At 44.1% G+C, this 20,067-nt stretch overlaps 1 protein-coding gene across 5 annotated transcripts in view; it reads right to left on the bottom strand.

Annotated features, from left to right (window-relative positions):
- LOC109904287 (SAM and SH3 domain-containing protein 1) overlaps positions 1–10,634 on the bottom strand; it is a 101,049-nt gene extending 90,415 nt beyond the window's left edge. For 3 of the 5 annotated variants that reach the window (XM_031787809.1, XM_031787808.1, XM_020501531.2), the window contains exon 1: positions 9,298–10,337. In XM_031787809.1, the coding sequence (XP_031643669.1) occupies positions 9,298–9,876 (579 nt within the window). In that variant the 5' untranslated portion in view covers positions 9,877–10,337. Of the gene's footprint in view, positions 1–9,297 lie in introns of all 5 variants that reach the window. The other 2 variants (XM_020501530.2, XM_031787811.1) reach the window with 2 other exon arrangements.
- Positions 10,635–20,067: the final 9,433 nt, after the last annotated feature.

Below are 20,067 nucleotides of genomic sequence, written 5' to 3'. Positions count from 1 at the left end.
GTTTATCAACATTTTAAGCTAAACATTCTGATCTGTTGCGTCAGTTTCATTTTATGTTAGTGGTTGCACCAACTTGGGATCTATCACATCCCACAACTGTCCCAGACGATGTTTGGAATATTTATCTCTCTCTTGCACAGAATTGTTCAAGTTTTGTACTATGGGGGGATAGTAGATTAACATAGGCTAGTGAATTTTGCTGTTCGTTAGGCCTACTCATCTTGTTGGCTGACGTAAATGTGGACAGCACTTTGAATATCTTCACAATGCACCACAGAGTTTCATAAGGCGTCCCGATGTATCGGTCTTCACTTGTAGCCTGTGAAAATGACCTGATCACCTGATGGAGAGCTGTGTGAGTGAGATGAGAGGTGCTTCGGAGCGGGGAGCATTTAGGGAGAACGGCATGGATTTCTTTTAGGGTGCATTATGGCCACGCAAGGGGGATGCCGCCGGGTAATTTGAGGCATTTTAATTATTTTTATATTTTTTTAAGTATTTCACCTTTATTTAACAAGGTAGGCCAGTTGAGAACAAGTTCTCATTTACAGCTGCGACCTGGCCAAGACGAAGCAAAGCAGTGCGACAAAAACAACAGAGTTACAAACATAACGTAGTCAATAACATAATAGAAAAATCTATGTACACTGTGTGCAAATGTATATGAGTAGGGAGGTAAGGCAATAAATAGGCCATAGAGGCTAAATAATTACAATTTAGCATTAACACTGGAGTGATAGATGTACCCCAGTATCTCTACTTGCACAAAAGAGCAAGAGGATAAGTAACAATATGGGGATGAGGTAGTTGGGTGTTCTATTTACAGATTGGCTGTGTACAGGTCCAGTGATCGGTAAGCTGCTCTGATAGCTGACGCTTAAAGTTAGAGAGGGAGATATAAAACTCCAGCTCCAGTGATTTTTGCAATTCGTTCCAGCCATTGGCAGCAGAGAACTGAAAGGAAAGGCGGCCAAAGGAAGAGTTGGCTTTGGGGGTGATCAGTGAAATATACCTTCTGGAGCGCGTACTACAGGTGGGTGCTGCTATAGTGACCAGTGAGCTGAAATAAGGAGGGGCTTTACCTAGCATAGACTTATAGATGACCTGGAGCCAGTGGGTTTGGCGATGAATATTTAGTGAGGGCCAGCCGACAAGAGTATACAGGTCGCAGTGGTGGGTAGTATATGGGGCTATGGGACAAAACGGATGGCACTGTGATCGACCGCATCCAATTTGCTGAGTGTTGGAGGCTATTTTGTAAATGACATCGCCGAAGGGTCGTGGATCAGGAAACCAGTCTGTATCGGGTGTGACCACCATATGCATCATGACACATATCCTTCGCATAGAGGGGATACGGCTGTTGATTGTGAAATAGTGTCCCACTCTTCTTCAATGGCTGTGCGAAGTTGCTGGTTATTGGCGGGAACTGGAACCCTCTGTCTTACACGTTGATCTAGAGCATCCCAAACATGCTCAATGGGTGACATGCCTGGTGAGTATGCAGGCTATGGATGAACTGAAACATTTTCAGCTTCCAGGAATTGTGTACAAATCCTTGCGACACGGGGTTCATTCAATTTGCCATCGATAAAATGCAATTGTGTTCGTTGTAACCCCACCACCATCGTGGGGCACTGTGTTCAATGTTGACATCAACAAACCACTCGCCCACACAACGTCATGCTTGCTGTTTGTCATCTGCCCAGTACAGTTGAAACCAGGATTCATCCATGAAGAGCACACTTCTCCAGCGTGCCAGTGGCCATCGAAGGTGAGCATTTGCCCACTGAACTGCAGTCAGGTCAAGACCCTTATCTTATTGATAAGGCACACTGTCTTGTGGATGGATTATCTTGGCATGATGTCTGTGAGTATAACGAAACTCATGGCAGGCAAAAGCCTGAGAAAAAATCCAACCAGGAAGTGGGAAATCTGAGGTTTGTAGTTTTTCAAGTCATTGCCTATCGAATATACAGTGTCTATGGGGTCATATTACACTTCCTATAAGGTTTCCACTAGATGTCAACCATCTTTAGAACCTTGTTTGTGGCGTCTACTGTGGAGGGGAAATGAGAGCTGATTGAGTCAGGGGTCTGGCAGAGTGCCATGAGCTGATCACGCGCGCTCACGTGAGAGTTACCTGCGTTCCATCGCATTTCTACAGACAAAGGAATTCTCCGGTTGGAACATTATTGAAGGTTTATGTTAAAAACATCCTAAAGATTGATTCTATACATCGTTTGACATGTTTCTACGAATTGTAATATGACTTTTCGTCTGAACTTTTCGCCTGGACTTGTCCCCGCCTCGTGAGTTTGGATTGTGTACTAAACGTGCGAAGAAAAGGGAGGTATTTGGACATAAATGGACATTATCGAACAAATCAAACATTTATTGTGGAACTGGGATTCCTGGGAGTGCATTCTGAGGTAAGGTAAGTGAAAAGTAAGGTAAGTGAATATTTATAATGCTATAGAACATGAAGTTCTATGAGAGTCATCTGATGAAAATCAAAGGTTAGCGATTAATTTTCTCTCTATTTCTGCTTTTTGTGACTCCTGTCTTTGGCTGGCTAAATGGCTGTGTTTTTCTGTGACAAGGTACTGACCTAACATAATCGTTGGTGCGCTTTCGTCGTAAAGCCTTTTTGAAATCAGACACTGTGGCTGGATTTACAACAAGTTTATCTTTAAAATGGTGTAAAATACTTGTATGTTTGAGGAATTTAAATGATGGGATTTCTGTTTTGAATTTGGCGCCCTGCAATTTCACTGGCTGTTGGCGAGGTGAGACGCTACCGTCCCACATATCCCAGAGAGGTTTTAACCACAATTTATTTAAAAATGCATTGGTTTGTTATACATTTGCATTTAAAGTATTACTTTCTAAATGTACATAAACAAAGGGCATATAAATGTAACAATTCAAAACTAATACAATCTGAACAGTAAAATAGAATATTGCACCATATCAAAGACAAATACATTATGTGCAAAACTGCAGCATCCCACTTAAAACATTAAACTGGTCCCTCTTTTCTCTCTCTTCTTTATTGCCATGTTATAACCAGCAGCACACCGCAATGCTGACCATATTTTGCTTTTATGAGAGATTTGCATTCAGAAATGCAAGCTGCCTCACTTGAGGGGCTGATGCGGATTCTTCTCTCAGTAATTAATCATATCTCAGTTATTGTTTTCACATCTACAAAAAATAAGCTATTTTCTTTACTCCAGAGTGCGAGCTGATCAAGGGGTGGAAAATGTAGATATTGACAGAGGTTCACTGTCCGAGGAACAGGCCGTGGAAGCTTTATTGCTGGCAAAAGTGTCCATAACCAGAGGCAATTAAACAGTTGTGTTATTTTTCTCTCTTCCTCTCGGTCTGTCTTGTTGTACAACCTGAACCTGTCTCACATGCATAATTTTTTTTTTTTTTACTTAAGCTGTCAGCAGCTAATTTTCAGATTTACACCAAATAAACACTCCGCCATTTTCACGGGACTCTCTGTTGCTGCCAAGTCATGATTTTCCTGGGGGTTAGCCTTGCAATAACAAAGTGGTGAGACACATAGCCCTCTATATTTAAACATTTCAGGTACACTCCGTTGTTGTTGTCTGCACCACATACAGTATATTGTATTGACATTATCTGCTATTGTTTGTCCTCATGTGTATGTTTTTCAGCATAAAGTACTCAGTTAATCATGCTCTCCCTCTATTGCTCGTCTGCAGGTATGTTTTGAAGTGAGATAGGAAGCCAGTCCCGTCATCACCACCTCACCCGCTCTTAAGATAACCTTCGGGCCAACTGGGAGCCCAAGGCTGGTTAGGAGACCCCGCTAGAGACACTGTAATTGTGATGAACAGAGAATATGAAGGTAGCACTGTAATTCATTAATCATATGCTGTCTGCCTCTGTTCTCACCTCTTTCCCGTTGTCTTCTACACCGCTCTGCCCACCTCATCTTATAATGCATTGAAGTACAGATTGAACTTGTACTTATAATATTACAATTATCATAATGCATGTGTAACAGATGTGAAACGGCTAGCTTAGTTAGCGGTGCGTGCTAAATAGCGTTTCAATCAGTGACGTCAATTGCTCTGAGACCTTGAAGTAGTAGTTCCCCTTGCTCTGCAAGGGCCGCGGCTTTTGTGGAGCGATGGGTAACGATGCTTCGTGGGTGACTGTTGTTGATGTGTGCAGAGGGTCCCTGGTTCACGCCCGGGTATGGGCGAGGGAACGGTCTAAAGGTATACTGTTACACATGTATTATTAATGTAGATGAAGGGAGTTAGATATGCATATTTTTTCTTCTTCCTCTGTATATATGAATTACAAATCAACCTTTACTTGAATCATGTTTCTAGTCTATTGCATAGTTACAATGTGTAATCATTGATGTCCCAGGAGAAGGAGAGGTAAAAAAAAAAATGATTTGAAAAAATTAGATTTGACCACTTAATTGGTAAACTATAGGGTAATGTAAATGTTGTCTTCCAAATGATCCAATACATAATGTGGTACACTTTTCATAATTAGGTTAGAGTTCAGAGAGGCTAGATAAATGATCTAGACCCTCCACTCCACTGTGCAGTGATCAAGATGGCGGACTTTAGGGAAGTCTTGAGTCATCGGCATACATTGACAACCTAGTTTAACTCCTCGACAGTTCAATACTTGTAATATTATATTTTACACTTGGGGTTACTATACAGACTGTATCTAACCCGTTGAATAAGAGATTCTCTCAAATTAAAATAGTCCAGGCATTTATATAAAAATTCTAGTCATAATTAAACAAAAGGCCTTTTCTAAATCTGCTATGAAGACCAGGTCTGGTTTCTTTGGTGTTTCATAGTGTTCTATTTGTTTCAAGTAGTATTATCTCCAATGTTTCATCCATGTAAAAAAAAAAAAAAAAAACTGATCAGGATGAATAATAAATATCTGATAAACCTCTCATTCTATGACCGATGCATTTTGCCAGGAGTTTTGTGAAAGTGGATTCCAGTGGTTGCACAGATTTTGATACAGCACTGAAATTAGTATCAACATAACCACCTATTGTCTCACTAAAATGGATCAGCGGCTGATCATTAGAATACATTTTGATTTCCTACAGAATGGATTTGAATCTGTGGCAAGGTTTATAATACATTTTTGGGAAAGGAGAAATGTGATTTGTTGTTTATGCGTCTGAGTGAGATGCGCAGCAGGCTGCTTTGGTTCAGTGGGTCCTCTTGGGTGGGTGTGTACGAGTTAAAGAATTAGCTATGTCCATTCAGATAGTTTCCCAAAATAAGCCTTTCTGGACTTCATCTCTTTAAATAAATCCATCATGATGGTCAGCATGTGCGAGGAACGACAACAGGTGCCAGTTTTGCATTTCCTAGCCCAGGATGAATATAGCCTATCGTAATATTCCGTAGCATAGAATTCTCATTACTGCATCCCCTCGAGCCACTTTGAACATTTTGCCACTGAGGATGACCACACCAGCGCTGGTGACATTATGAATTTATTTGGTAAAAGTGGAGGGAAAAACAGTGTGTGACTGTAGTCCGAGACTGTAGCCCAAACACGCAGCCCGAGACTGTAGCCCAAACACGCAGCCAGAGACTGTAGCCCAAACACGCAGCCCGAGACTGTAGCCCAAACACGCAGCCCGAGACTGCAGCCTAAACACGCAGCCCGAGACTGCAGCCCAAACACGCAGCCCGAGACTGCAGCCCAAACACGCAGCCCGAGACTGCAGCCCAAACACGCAGCCCGAGACTGTAGCCCAAACACGCAGCCCGAGACTGTAGCCTAAACACGCAGCCCGAGACTGTAGCCCAAACACGCAGCCCGAGACTGTAGCCTAAACACGCAGCCCGAGACTGTAGCCCAAACACGCAGCCCGAGACTGTAGCCCAAACACGTAGCCCGAGACTGTAGCCCAAACACGCAGCCCGAGACTGTAGCCCAAACACGCAGCCCGAGACTGTAGCCCAAACACGCAGCCCGAGACTGTAGCCCAAACACGCAGCCCGAGACTGCAGCCCAAACACGCAGCCCGAGACTGCAGCCTAAACACGCAGCCCGAGACTGCAGCCCAAACACGCAGCCCGAGACTGTAGCCCAAACACGCAGCCCGAGACTGTAGCCCAAACACGCAGCCCGAGACTGTAGCCCAAACACGCAGCCCGAGACTGTAGCCCAAACACGCAGCCCGAGACTGTAGCCCAAACACGCAGCCCGAGACTGTAGCCCAAACACATAGCCCGAGACTGTAGCCCAAACACGCAGCCCGAGACTGTAGCCCAAACACGCAGCCCGAGACTGTAGCCCAAACACGCAGCCCGAGACTGTAGCCTAAACACGCAGCCCGAGACTGTAGCCTAAACACGCAGCCCGAGACTGTAGCCTAAACACGCAGCCCGAGACTGTAGCCTAAACACGCAGCCCGAGACTGTAGCCTAAACACGCAGCCCGAGACTGTAGCCTAAACACGCAGCCCGAGACTGTAGCCTAAACACGCAGCCCGAGACTGTAGCCTAAACACGCAGCCCGAGACTGTAGCCTAAACACGCAGCCCGAGACTGTAGCCTAAACACGCAGCCCGAGACTGTAGCCTAAACACGCAGCCCGAGACTGTAGCCTAAACACGCAGCCCGAGACTGTAGCCTAAACACGCAGCCCGAGACTGTAGCCTAAACACGCAGCCCGAGACTGTAGCCTAAACACGCAGCCCGAGACTGTAGCCTAAACACGCAGCCCGAGACTGTAGCCTAAACACGCAGCCCGAGACTGTAGCCTAAACACGCAGCCCGAGACTGTAGCCTAAACACGCAGCCCGAGACTGTAGCCTAAACACGCAGCCCGAGACTGTAGCCTAAACACGCAGCCCGAGACTGTAGCCTAAACACGCAGCCCGAGACTGTAGCCTAAACACGCAGCCCGAGACTGTAGCCTAAACACGCAGCCCGAGACTGTAGCCTAAACACGCAGCCCGAGACTGTAGCCTAAACACGCAGCCCGAGACTGTAGCCTAAACACGCAGCCCGAGACTGTAGCCTAAACACGCAGCCCGAGACTGTAGCCTAAACACGCAGCCCGAGACTGTAGCCTAAACACGCAGCCCGAGACTGTAGCCTAAACACGCAGCCCGAGACTGTAGCCTAAACACGCAGCCCGAGACTGTAGCCTAAACACGCAGCCCGAGACTGTAGCCTAAACACGCAGCCCGAGACTGTAGCCTAAACACGCAGCCCGAGACTGTAGCCTAAACACGCAGCCCGAGACTGTAGCCTAAACACGCAGCCCGAGACTGTAGCCTAAACACGCAGCCCGAGACTGTAGCCTAAACACGCAGCCCGAGACTGTAGCCTAAACACGCAGCCCGAGACTGTAGCCTAAACACGCAGCCCGAGACTGTAGCCTAAACACGCAGCCCGAGACTGTAGCCTAAACACGCAGCCCGAGACTGTAGCCTAAACACGCAGCCCGAGACTGTAGCCTAAACACGCAGCCCGAGACTGTAGCCTAAACACGCAGCCCGAGACTGTAGCCTAAACACGCAGCCCGAGACTGTAGCCTAAACACGCAGCCCGAGACTGTAGCCTAAACACGCAGCCCGAGACTGTAGCCTAAACACGCAGCCCGAGACTGTAGCCTAAACACGCAGCCCGAGACTGTAGCCTAAACACGCAGCCCGAGACTGTAGCCTAAACACGCAGCCCGAGACTGTAGCCTAAACACGCAGCCCGAGACTGTAGCCTAAACACGCAGCCCGAGACTGTAGCCTAAACACGCAGCCCGAGACTGTAGCCTAAACACGCAGCCCGAGACTGTAGCCTAAACACGCAGCCTGAGACTGTAGCCTAAACACGCAGCCTGAGACTGTAGCCTAAACACGCAGCCCGAGACTGTAGCCTAAACACGCAGCCCGAGACTGTAGCCTAAACACGCAGCCCGAGACTGTAGCCTAAACACGCAGCCCGAGACTGTAGCCTAAACACGCAGCCCGAGACTGTAGCCTAAACACGCAGCCCGAGACTGTAGCCTAAACACGCAGCCTGAGCAGGTATTCTTCATCTGTTGTAACATCTCAGCTCCAATAAGACTTTGTGGAAAGGCAGAGCCATTTTTGACAGCATTGTCTGGTTCACAGAGTCAGGAAATCAAATTCATACGGTATAGGTCTAACCACTATCCACTGACACAGAACCAATTTTAGAACACCACCAGACAGCAACCCAAATCAAAAATCTGCTCAACCCCATACTGGAGAATAGGAGTTGGCCTTTGCTGCAATGTGGTGCTGATTCCAATTACTAAATAGACCTATACGTTACGCCACAATGAAGGTTAAAGCCAATACTACAGTCTGCAACTGCAGACCCTGCCTAGCTCTCTGACCGTGAATAAGCATTCATCTGAGGGGGATGTACACAGAGCATCCGTACCGTATGTGATGTCATCAGACCTGGTTTCTTTGGCGTTTCATAGTGTTCTATTGTTTCAAGTAATTGTCTTACATTAGCTCCAATGTATCATCCATGTAAAACACCTATCTGATAAAACATTTATTCTATGTGCTATGCATTTTGGGTCACAACAGTAAAGTGACGCCATACTCCGTAAAACAACTGTCAGAGCAGAGGGATGGAATGAGAGGTAGACATAGATACACTGTCTGAATACTCTGTGTCAGTTCCAAATGGCAATCAAATGGAAACTAATCCCTATTTAGTGCACTACTTTTGACCAGGACCCATAGGGTTCTGGTAAAAATGAGTGTACTATGTAGGGAATAGGGTGCCAATTGGAACGCACACTATGTCTCCAACGCTACAGTGACAGACAATGGAAGCTATCAGATTAACCAACAGTAAGATACAGTTAAGTAACAATGATATAGCGGTTAGCTCAGAAAGTCTGAAAGATCTGAGCTCATTAACCCAGCCAGGTCAATAATGTGTCCCATAGGAATTATAAATTAAATGGACTCTCACAACAGAGCATTGCTTCAGCAGGCGTGTCGGTCAGACCTATAGACCCAAAATCACTTCTGAGTAGATACATTTCTAAATTTGTGTGTATTAAAGTCCATGACTGCCCATAAGGCCTCGAGCAGTAGTCATCCTGACTCTGAAAGTGTCAGAGCACAATTGCTGGTATACAGCAACAAAGAAATTGACCATACTATTCATCACAGCGGACACAGAGGGAAGAGTGTAATCGAATGTGACAGTCTATGAACAAGCATTCTAATTATCAACATTAATAAATGACATAGGAGCCTACCTTGTGGGTGTATGGCGTCTCACTGAGGTCGATTCCATCTTTCACAAGTTTATCCCTGATCAAGAGCTTCAGTTTCAGTTTTGGGTAAATCACCAACTCTTTACAATCAGTGAAACTCAAATTGTTGTTTTTAGGACATGATGACTCTTGGTGACATCTTTGGTGAGCCCCAATTTCAACTTCCTCCTGGTTGGATTCTGTCCATGAACTTGACCCCTGGAGGTCATTCTCGCACTCTGTGATGTGCATTATGTTGGTGCCCAACGAGGGTCTACAGGAAGAGGGGTACAGGGGGTTCAGGGGCTCGAGGGTGAAGTAAAGACCCGGAGATTTTTCCTTCTCCTGCTCTCTCAACCTCTTCACTGCGTCGAGCAATTTTTGTCGGTGGTGCTGGACGTGGACCCCTATGGCGTCCAGATCGGGGTCACCAATTTGTTTACAAACTTCGAGATCATCGTATCCATTGTCCACAAATCCCTCCAAGTATTGAGGCAGTTTAAGATTCTGTAGCCACTCATAGACAAGGCCGGGGCCGGTGCGCATCATTTTGACATACGATGAGCAATGTTTTCCATGCATAGGCTGTGTTAGAAATGGTTCCGTTACCTCCAAAATGTAAACCTCAGGAGCGCCGGTATCTTTGACACATTTTTACACCCGCCGCGGCCTCGGTCATTCTTATTGGATCCAAAATTACAAACGCATGCAGAGGTTATTAAACTGATGAAGAATACAAAACGAAATCTAAAAAGAGCCGAGTCTACTACTGTTACAATAAAATAAAGGTAATGTTAAACGCTGCAATATTGGTGTTCCCAAAATTCTGGATAACAAACAATGCAAATATTTTATTATGAATAGACCATGGCGTCCAAAAATCCAACCTAGTAGGTGTGGTCTGGTCATCAATTAATCCAAGCAGGTGAGAGAAAGAGAAGGCATGATATCCAACCAAAGAAACACAACATATACATGAGATAAACAAAACTGAAGGAATTGTGCATTAAGTGTCCAAGAGCTGAATTTCAAACATTCTTTGTTCCTCACCGCTTTTGTTTGTTTTATTGCTGCTGTTTCGAAAAGGGCACTCCTGGCACGGCTACGTCCAAATATCGTTGTTTTTAATCACTCAGTACTGCAAACTTCAGAGTGGCGGTAAATGCGAGATGAAACGCTTTTCGCTGCTTCTTATCTGTATGCCTAGGTCCGAATACACTTGTTGTAGCACATGGTACAAAGCACCCTCTCTCTCCCCGGAATTAACTTTGTCTCTCTGGTCTAGAGTTGGTCCAGAGTGCCATTCCATCCAAGCGAATTCTGCTTCGCGTTTGTTTAAAAAAAAGAAGGCAATTGAGCATTATCTGTACTCTGGCGCCCTCTGTTCGACATATACCACAATTGACTGATTGAGTACATGTCAGATCAATCAACGCTGTAATTGTCAGCCACTGAAGGAAATCGATTCCAGTAGCTCTCTTGGACCAGTACTGTAGCTCTCTCCAGGAGGACAGTTGGACCAGTAACTCTCTCCAGGAGGACAGTTGGACCAGGAGCTCTCTCCAGGAGGACTGTTGGAACAGTAGCTCTCTCCAGGAGGACTGTTGGACCAGTAGCTCTCTCCAGGAGGACTGTTGGACCAGTATTGTAGCTCTCTCCAGGAGGATTGTTGGACCAGTAACTCTCTCCAGGAGGACAGTTGGATGAGTAGCTCTCTCCAGGAGGACAGTTGGACCAGTAACTCTCTCCAGGAGGACAGTTGGACCAGTAGCTTTCTCCAGGAGAACAGTTGGACCAGTAACTACCTCCAGGAGGACAGTTGGACCAGTAACTCTCTCCAGGAGGACAGTTGGACCAGAAGCTCTCTCCAGGGGGACTGTTGGACCAGTACTGTAGCTCTCTCCAGGAGGACAGTTGGACCAGTACTGTAGCTCTCTCCAGGAGGACAGTTGGACCAGTACTGTAGCTCTCTCCAGGAGGACAGTTGGACCAGTAACTCTCTCCAGGAGGACTGTGGGACCAGTAACTCTCCCCAGGAGGACTGTTGGACCAGTAGCTCTCTCCAGGAGGACTGTTGGACCAGTAACTCTCTCCAGGAGGACTGTTGGACCAGAAGCTTTCTCCAGGAGGATTGTTGGACCCCTGTGATGATGAATTGTGTGTTTTATCAATCCTTAAAACATGGAATGGTCATTTTGAAAAAAAGACAAACAATTTGTTTTACATAGATTTTATTTCTATTGCACAACTAATATACAGTGCCTTGCGAAAGTATTCGGCCCCCTTGAACTTTGCGACCTTTTGCCACATTTCAGGCTTCAAACATAAAGATATAAAACTGTATTTTTTTGTGAAGAATCAACAACAAGTGGGACACAATCATGAAGTGGAACGACATTTATTGGATATTTCAAACTTTTTTAACAAATCAAAAACTGAAAAATTGGGCGTGCAAAATTATTCAGCCCCCTTAAGTTAATACTTTGTAGCGCCACCTTTTGCTGCGATTACAGCTGTAAGTCGCTTGGGGTATGTCTCTATCAGTTTTGCACATCGAGAGACTGACATTTTTTCCCATTCCTCCTTGCAAAACAGCTCGAGCTCAGTGAGGTTGGACGGAGAGCATTTGTGAACAGCAGTTTTCAGTTCTTTCCACAGATTCTCGATTGGATTCAGGTCTGGACTTTGACTTGGCCATTCTAACACCTGGATATGTTTATTTTTGAACCATTCCATTGTAGATTTTGCTTTATGTTTTGGATCATTGTCTTGTTGGAAGACAAATCTCCATCTCAGTCTCAGGTCTTTTGCAGACTCCATCAGGTTTTCTTCCAGAATGGTCCTGTATTTGGCTCCATCCATCTTCCCATCAATTTTAACCATCTTCCCTGTCCCTGCTGAAGAAAAGCAGGCCCAAACCATGATGCTGCCACCACCATGTTTGACAGTGGGGATGGTGTGTTCAGGGTGATGAGCTGTGTTGCTTTTACGCCAAACATAACGTTTTGCATTGTTGCCAAAAAGTTCAATTTTGGTTTCATCTGACCAGAGCACCTTCTTCCACATGTTTGGTGTGTCTCCCAGGTGGCTTGTGGCAAACTTTAAACAACACTTTTTATGGATATCTTTAAGAAATGGCTTTCTTCTTGCCACTCTTCCATAAAGGCCAGATTTGTGCAATATACGACTGATTGTTGTCCTATGGACAGAGTCTCCCACCTCAGCTGTAGATCTCTGCAGTTCATCCAGAGTGATCATGGGCCTCTTGGCTGCATCTCTGATCAGTCTTCTCCTTGTATGAGCTGAAAGTTTAGAGAGACGGCCAGGTCTTGGTAGATTTGCAGTGGTCTGATACTCCTTCCATTTCAATATTATCGCTTGCACAGTGCTCCTTGGGATGTTTAAAGCTTGGGAAATCTTTTTGTATCCAAATCCGGCTTTAAACTTCTTCACAACAGTATCTCGGACCTGCCTGGTGTGTTCCTTGTTCTTCATGATGCTCTCTGCGCTTTTAACGGACCTCTGAGACTATCACAGTGCAGGTGCATTTATACGGAGACTTCATTACACACAGGTGGATTGTATTTATCATCATTAGTCATTTAGGTCAACATTGGATCATTCAGAGATCCTCACTGAACTTCTGGAGAGAGTTTGCTGCACTGAAAGTAAAGGGGCTGAATAATTTTGCACGCCCAATTTTTCAGTTTTTGATTTGTTAAAAAAGTTTGAAATATCCAATAAATGTCGTTCCACTTCATGATTGTGTCCCACTTGTTGTTGATTCTTCACAAAAAAATACAGTTTTATATCTTTATGTTTGAAGCCTGAAATGTGGCAAAAGGTCGCAAAGTTCAAGGGGGCCGAATACTTTCGCAAGGCACTGTATACACTGCTCAAAAAAATAAAGGGAACACTTAAACAACACAATGTAACTCCAAGTCAATCACACTTCTCTTGAAATCAAACTGTCCACATAGGAAGCAACACGGATTGACAATAAATTTCACATGCTGTTGTGCAAATGGAATAGACAACAGGTGGAAATTATAGGCAATTAGCAAGACACCCCCAATAAAGGAGTGGTTCTGCAGGTGGTGACCACAGTCCACTTCTCAGTTCCTATGCTTCCTGGCTGATGTTTTGGTCACTTTTGAATGCTGGCGGTGCTTTCACTCTAATGGTAGCATGAGACGGAGTCTACAACCCACACAAGTGGCTCAGGTAGTGCAGCTCATCCACGATGGCACATCAATGCGAGCTGTGGCAAGAAGGTTTGCTGTGTCTGTCAGCGTAGAGTCCAAAGCATGGAGGCGCTACCAGGAGACAGGCCAGTACATCAGGAGACGTGGAGAAGGCCATAGGAGGGCAACAACCCAGCAGCAGGACCGCTACCTCCGCCTTTGTGCAAGGAGGGGCAGGAGGAGCACTGCCAGAGCCCTGCAAAATGACCTCCAGCAGGCCACAAATGTGCATGTCTGCTCAAACGGTCAGAAACAGACTCCATGAGGGTGGTATGAGGGCCCGCCGTCCACAGGTGGGGGTTGTGCTTACAGCCCAACACCGTGCAGGACGTTTGGCATTTGCCAGAGAACACCAAGATTGGCAAATTCGCCACTAGCGCCCTGTGCTCTTCACAGATGAAAGCAGGTTCACACTGAGCACATGTGACAGACGTGACAGAGTCTGGAGATGCCGTGGAGAACGTTCTGCTGCCTGCAACATCCTCCAGCATGACCGGTTTGGTGGTGGGTCAGTCATGGTGTGGGGTGGCATTTCTTTGGGGGGCCGCACAGCCCTCCATGTGTTCACCAGAGGTAGCCTGACTGCCATTAGGTACCGAGATGAGATCCTCAGACCCCTTGTGAGACCATATGCTGGTGCGGTTGGCCCTGGGTTCCTCCTAATGCAAGATAATGCTAGACCTCATGTGGCTGGAGTGTGTCAGCAGTTCCTGCAAGAGGAAGGCATAGATGCTATGGACTGGCCCGCCCGTTCCCCAGACCTGAATCCAATTGAGCACATCTGGGACATCATGTCTCGCTCCATCCACCAACACCACGTTGCACCACAGACTGTCCAGGAGTTGGCGGATGCTTTAGTCCAGGTCTGGGAGGAGATCCCTCAGGAGACCATCCGCCACCTCATCAGGAGCATGCCCAGGCGTTGTAGGGAGGTCATACAGGCACGTAGAGGTCACACACACTACTGAGCCTCATTTTGACTTGTTTTAAGGACATTACATCAAAGTTGGATCAGCCTGTAGTGTGGTTTTCCACTTTAATTTTGAGTGTGACTCCAAATCCAGACCTCCATGGGTTGATAAATTTGATTTCCATTGATCATTTTTGTGTGATTTTGTTGTCAGCACATTCAACTATGTAAAGAAAAAAGTATTTAATAAGAATATTTCATTCATTCAGATCTAGGATGTGTTATTTTAGTGTTCCCTTTATTTTTTTTGAGCAGTATATATATATATATAAAAACGGAACAGAAAAATAAAACGCAAGATGCATCAATTCCAAAGATTTTAGTGAGTTACAGTTCATAGAAGGAAATCCGTCAATTGAAATACATTCATTTGGCCCTAATCTATGGATTTGATATGACTGAGCAGGGGTGCAGCCATGGGTGGGTCTGGGAGGCCAAATGCTCACCCACTTGGGAGCCAGGTCCACCCACTGGGTAGCCAGACCCTGTCAATCAGAATGAGTTTTTCTCCACAAAAGGGCTTTATTACAGACAACAACCCCCCTGACCAAGGCCCTTCTCCCCAAATTGCTGTTTGGCCAGGCGGTCAGCTCTAGGAAGAGTCTTGGTGGTTCCAAACTTCCATTTCCATTTAAGAATGATGGAGGACACGGTGTTCTTGGGGAACTTCAATGATGCAGAAATGTTTTGGTACCTTTCCCCAGATCTGTGCCTCGACACAGTCCTGTCTCGGAGCTCTATGGACAATTCCTTTGACCTCATGGCTTGGTTTTTGCTCTGACATGCACTGTGAACTGTGACACCTTATATATAGACAGGTGTGTGCCTTTCCAAATCATGTCCAATCAATGGAATTTACCGCAGGTGGACTCCACAATTACTTTGTAGAAACATCTCAAGGATGATCAATGGAAACAGGATGCACCGGAGCTCAATTGAGTCTCATAGCAAAGGGTCTAAATATTAATGTAAATAAGGTATGAGTTTTTTACTTTTAATACATTTGCAAAAATGTCTACAAACCTGTTTTTGCTTTGTCATTATGGGGTATATGTTGCAACCTGACTGAATGGCTTCTAGTGAATTCAAATATACCGGGAGCTCATTCAACAGACAATCTCCAAAAATGTGGTATATATATATAGCTGAATCTGAGATGCACACATTAAATATACCACCAGAAATGTTTATTTTCATGTTTGTATAATGGGCATTATGTACAAGCATTGTTTTGGAGACATCTTAAAATGCACAATTCTATTCTTCTTAAATTATACATTAAAAGTATTTATTTGCAATATATTTAAATGAAAATGATATACTTTCTTCTGTAATATATAAATAGAATATCATTAATGGGCAATGGAAACAAATCTGAAACTGAAGCCAGTCAGTATATTACTGGCAGATCACACAGTTAACATGTCCAACATGTTTTTGTACTTCAGAGAAATAAACAAGAAAAAGGAAAAAAATATAAACAACAAACTTAAACTGACAAAAGTGATTCAAGGAAGGAAAAATAGTGCAAAAACAGCTAACAAGTCAGTAGTATGAGTAAGGTCAAATCCGCTCAACTGAAAATCATCCTAGGTTCTTCTGGATAAAGGAGTGACAAACATGGAGAAGCTTTACCACCATTTCTCACACTGTATGGCCAGGCCTATAGAGTTATGTAGTTATCATCACATCCAGACAGACGGTCATTTCTCACACTGTATGATCAGGCCTATAGAGTTATGTAGTTATCATCACATCCAGACAGACGGTCATTTCTCACACTGTATGGTCAGGCCTATAGAGTTATGTAGTTATCATCACAGACGGTCATTTCTCACACTGTATGATCAGGCCTATAGAGTTATGTAGTTATCATCACATCCAGACAGACGGTCATTTCTCACACTGTATGGTCAGGCCTATAGAGTTATGTAGTTATCATCACAGACGGTCATTTCTCACACTGTATGATCAGGCCTATAGAGTTATGTAGTTATCATCACATCCAGACAGACGGTCATTTCTCACACTGTATGGTCAGGCCTATAGAGTTATGTAGTTATCATCACATCCAGACAGACGGTCATTTCTCACACTGTATGATCAGGCCTATAGAGTTATGTAGTTATCATCACATCCAGACAGACGGTCATTTCTCACACTGTATGGTCAGGCCTATAGAGTTATGTAGTTATCATCACATCCAGACAGACGGTCATTTCTCACACTGTATGGTCAGGCCTATAGAGTTATGTAGTCATCATCACATCCAGACAGACGGTCATTTCTCACACTGTATGGCCAGGCCTATAGAGTTATGTAGTTATCATCACATCCAGACAGACGGTCATTTCTCACACTGTATGATCAGGCCTATAGAGTTATGTAGTCATCATCACATCCAGACAGACGGTCATTTCTCACACTGTATGGTCAGGCCTATAGAGTTATGTAGTTATCATCACATCCAGACAGACGGTCATTTCTCACACTGTATGATCAGGCCTATAGAGTTATGTAGTTATCATCACATCCAGACAGACGGTCATTTCTCACACTGTATGGTCAGGCCTATAGAGTTATGTAGTTATCATCACATCCAGACAGACGGTCATTTCTCACACTGTATGGCCAGGCCTATAGAGTTATGTAGTTATCATCACATCCAGACAGACGGTCATTTCTCACACTGTATGATCAGGCCTATAGAGTTATGTAGTCATCATCACATCCAGACAGACGGTCATTTCTCACACTGTATGGCCAGGCCTATAGAGTTATGTAGTTATCATCACATCCAGACAGACGGTCATTTCTCACACTGTATGATCAGGCCTATAGAGTTATGTAGTCATCATCACATCCAGACAGACGGTCATTTCTCACACTGTATGGCCAGGCCTATAGAGTTATGTAGTTATCATCACATCCAGACAGACGGTCATTTCTCACACTGTATGATCAGGCCTATAGAGTTATGTAGTCATCATCACATCCAGACAGACGGTCATTTCTCACACTGTATGGTCAGGCCTATAGAGTTATGTAGTTATCATCACATCCAGACAGACGGTCATTTCTCACACTGTATGATCAGGCCTATAGAGTTATGTAGTTATCATCACATCCAGACAGACGGTCATTTCTCACACTGTATGATCAGGCCTATAGAGTTATGTAGTTATCATCACATCCAGACAGACGGTCATTTCTCACACTGTATGATCAGGCCTATAGAGGTATGTAGTTATCATCACATCCAGACAGACGGTCATTTCTCACACTGTATGGTCAGGCCTATAGAGTTATGTAGTTATCATCACATCCAGACAGACGGTCATTTCTCACACTGTATGATCAAGAATATAGAGTTATGTAGTTATCATCACATCCAGACAGACGGTCGGAGATTGGTCAATCAAGACGACAGTTTAAAATGAAGAATCCCAAATGGCACCCTATTCCCTAGAGTATGTAGTGCACTACTTTTGAATAAGGTGTAATTTGGGATACATCCTGCGTCACTTTGCCAAAACCAGCACTATCAGATTTGCCTCCAGTTGTCTTGTCCCACTACTTGTTTATATACAGCTGTTGGCAGCCACCTGGAGTGAAAACATAACCTTCAGTTACCAAATGAAAAATCATTTGGGAAAAAAAGAACAAAAGATAAATTACTCTACCTCAACACAAATGGCAGCATCTCCTTGCACGTTGAAAAAAACAACAACATTAAATCAAATAGTCACACTGAAAAACACCATTAAGGAAGAAAATAAAAAAATCTCTACACATCTTTTGAAATATACTGCATCTATGGCTGCAAGTATAAATATATGTGCCCATACACATATTCCTGAATATATGGATGTTGACAAACACAGATACACACATAAATAGGTCGAGGTTAGCATATATGCATCATGATAAGCAAAGGCAGAAGAGAGTTGTCTGTTAAGATAGTGGTTGATTCAGAAAATAATGACCAATTAATGTTTTACTGAACATTACATGGCACTTGGTCACTTCTTCTGCTGACACTACGAATACAAAGACAGCTGTATAGGTTTGCTTGTGCTATAAGAGACATGCTTTTCTTCTCTAAACATTCAAAACCATTTTAAATGAATAAGCCATGACAAAATTGTATTAGAATCACTATGGAAGGATTGTGAGAAGACTAAGAGAGTAACCTAACCTGTAACGCAATATTACCACATTGTTCGGTAGGTGGAGGTAAAGATTTGAATGGCTTCACGTTTCCCCTAGGTACAGATCTAGGATCAGCTATAATCCCCTCCCCCAATCCTAACCTTAACCATTAGTGAGGACAATGCAAAACTGAACCAAGATGAGTGTCCAGGGGTATCTTCACCTTAGTCTGTTGTACATAAACTCTCAACTCTATCTCTGAGCCAATCATAAACCAGAAGATTAACCTCAACGCTATGTCTCAGCCAATCGGAGCTGAGAACAAAATAGAAAACTGGCCCTGACGTCATCTATGACCGTCACTCTATAACCTCGTAAGAGAGAACTATATTTAAGCTGCACAGTGTTTCCAACATACTAACAACCCTTCAGGTTTAGATTATATCCATGTTTGTAGACTTATTTTTGGCTAAACATTTCCTGCACATGCCTGTGAAATGGGTTCAGTTTAGTGGATACTGTAGTAAGAGCCCGTAATGTATACACTGACAACACACAACTGTTTAGTGGATACTGTAGTAAGAGCCCGTAATGTATACACTGACAACACACAACTGTTTAGTGGATACTGTGGTAAGAGCCCGTAATGTATACACTGACAACACACAACTGTTTAGTGGATACTGTAGTAAGAGCCCGTAATGTATACACTGACAACACACAACTGTTTAGTGGATACTGTGGTAAGAGCCCGTAATGTATACACTGACAACACACAACTGTTTAGTGGATACTGTAGTAAGAGCCCGTAATGTATACACTGACAACACACAACTGTTTAGTGGATACTGTAGTAAGAGCCCGTAATGTATACACTGACAACACACAACTGTTTAGTGGATACTGTAGTAAGAGCCCGTAATGTATACACTGACAACACACAACTGTTTAGTGGATACTGTAGTAAGAGCCCGTAATGTATACACTGACAACACACAACTGTTTAGTGGATACTGTAGTAAGAGCCCGTAATGTATACACTGACAACACACAACTGTTTAGTGGATACTGTAGTAAGAGGCCGTAATGTATACACTGACAACACACAACTGTTTAGTGGATACTGTAGTAAGAGCCCGTAATGTATACACTGACAACACACAACTGTTTAGTGGATACTGTAGTAAGAGCCCGTAATGTATACACTGACAACACACAACTGTTTAGTGGATACTGTAGTAAGAGCCCGTAATGTATACACTGACAACACACAACTGTTTAGTGGATACTGTAGTAAGAGCCCGTAATGTATACACTGACAACACACAACTGTTTAGTGGATACTGTAGTAAGAGCCCGTAATGTATACACTGACAACACACAACTGTTTAGTGGATACTGTAGTAA

This window comes from Oncorhynchus kisutch, linkage group LG14 (assembly GCF_002021735.2).
Source record: "Oncorhynchus kisutch isolate 150728-3 linkage group LG14, Okis_V2, whole genome shotgun sequence".
Taxonomy (NCBI): Eukaryota; Metazoa; Chordata; class Actinopteri; order Salmoniformes; family Salmonidae; genus Oncorhynchus; species Oncorhynchus kisutch.
Note: the sequence above shows the minus strand (reverse complement) of the source record. Positions and strands in the feature narration are given on the sequence as shown.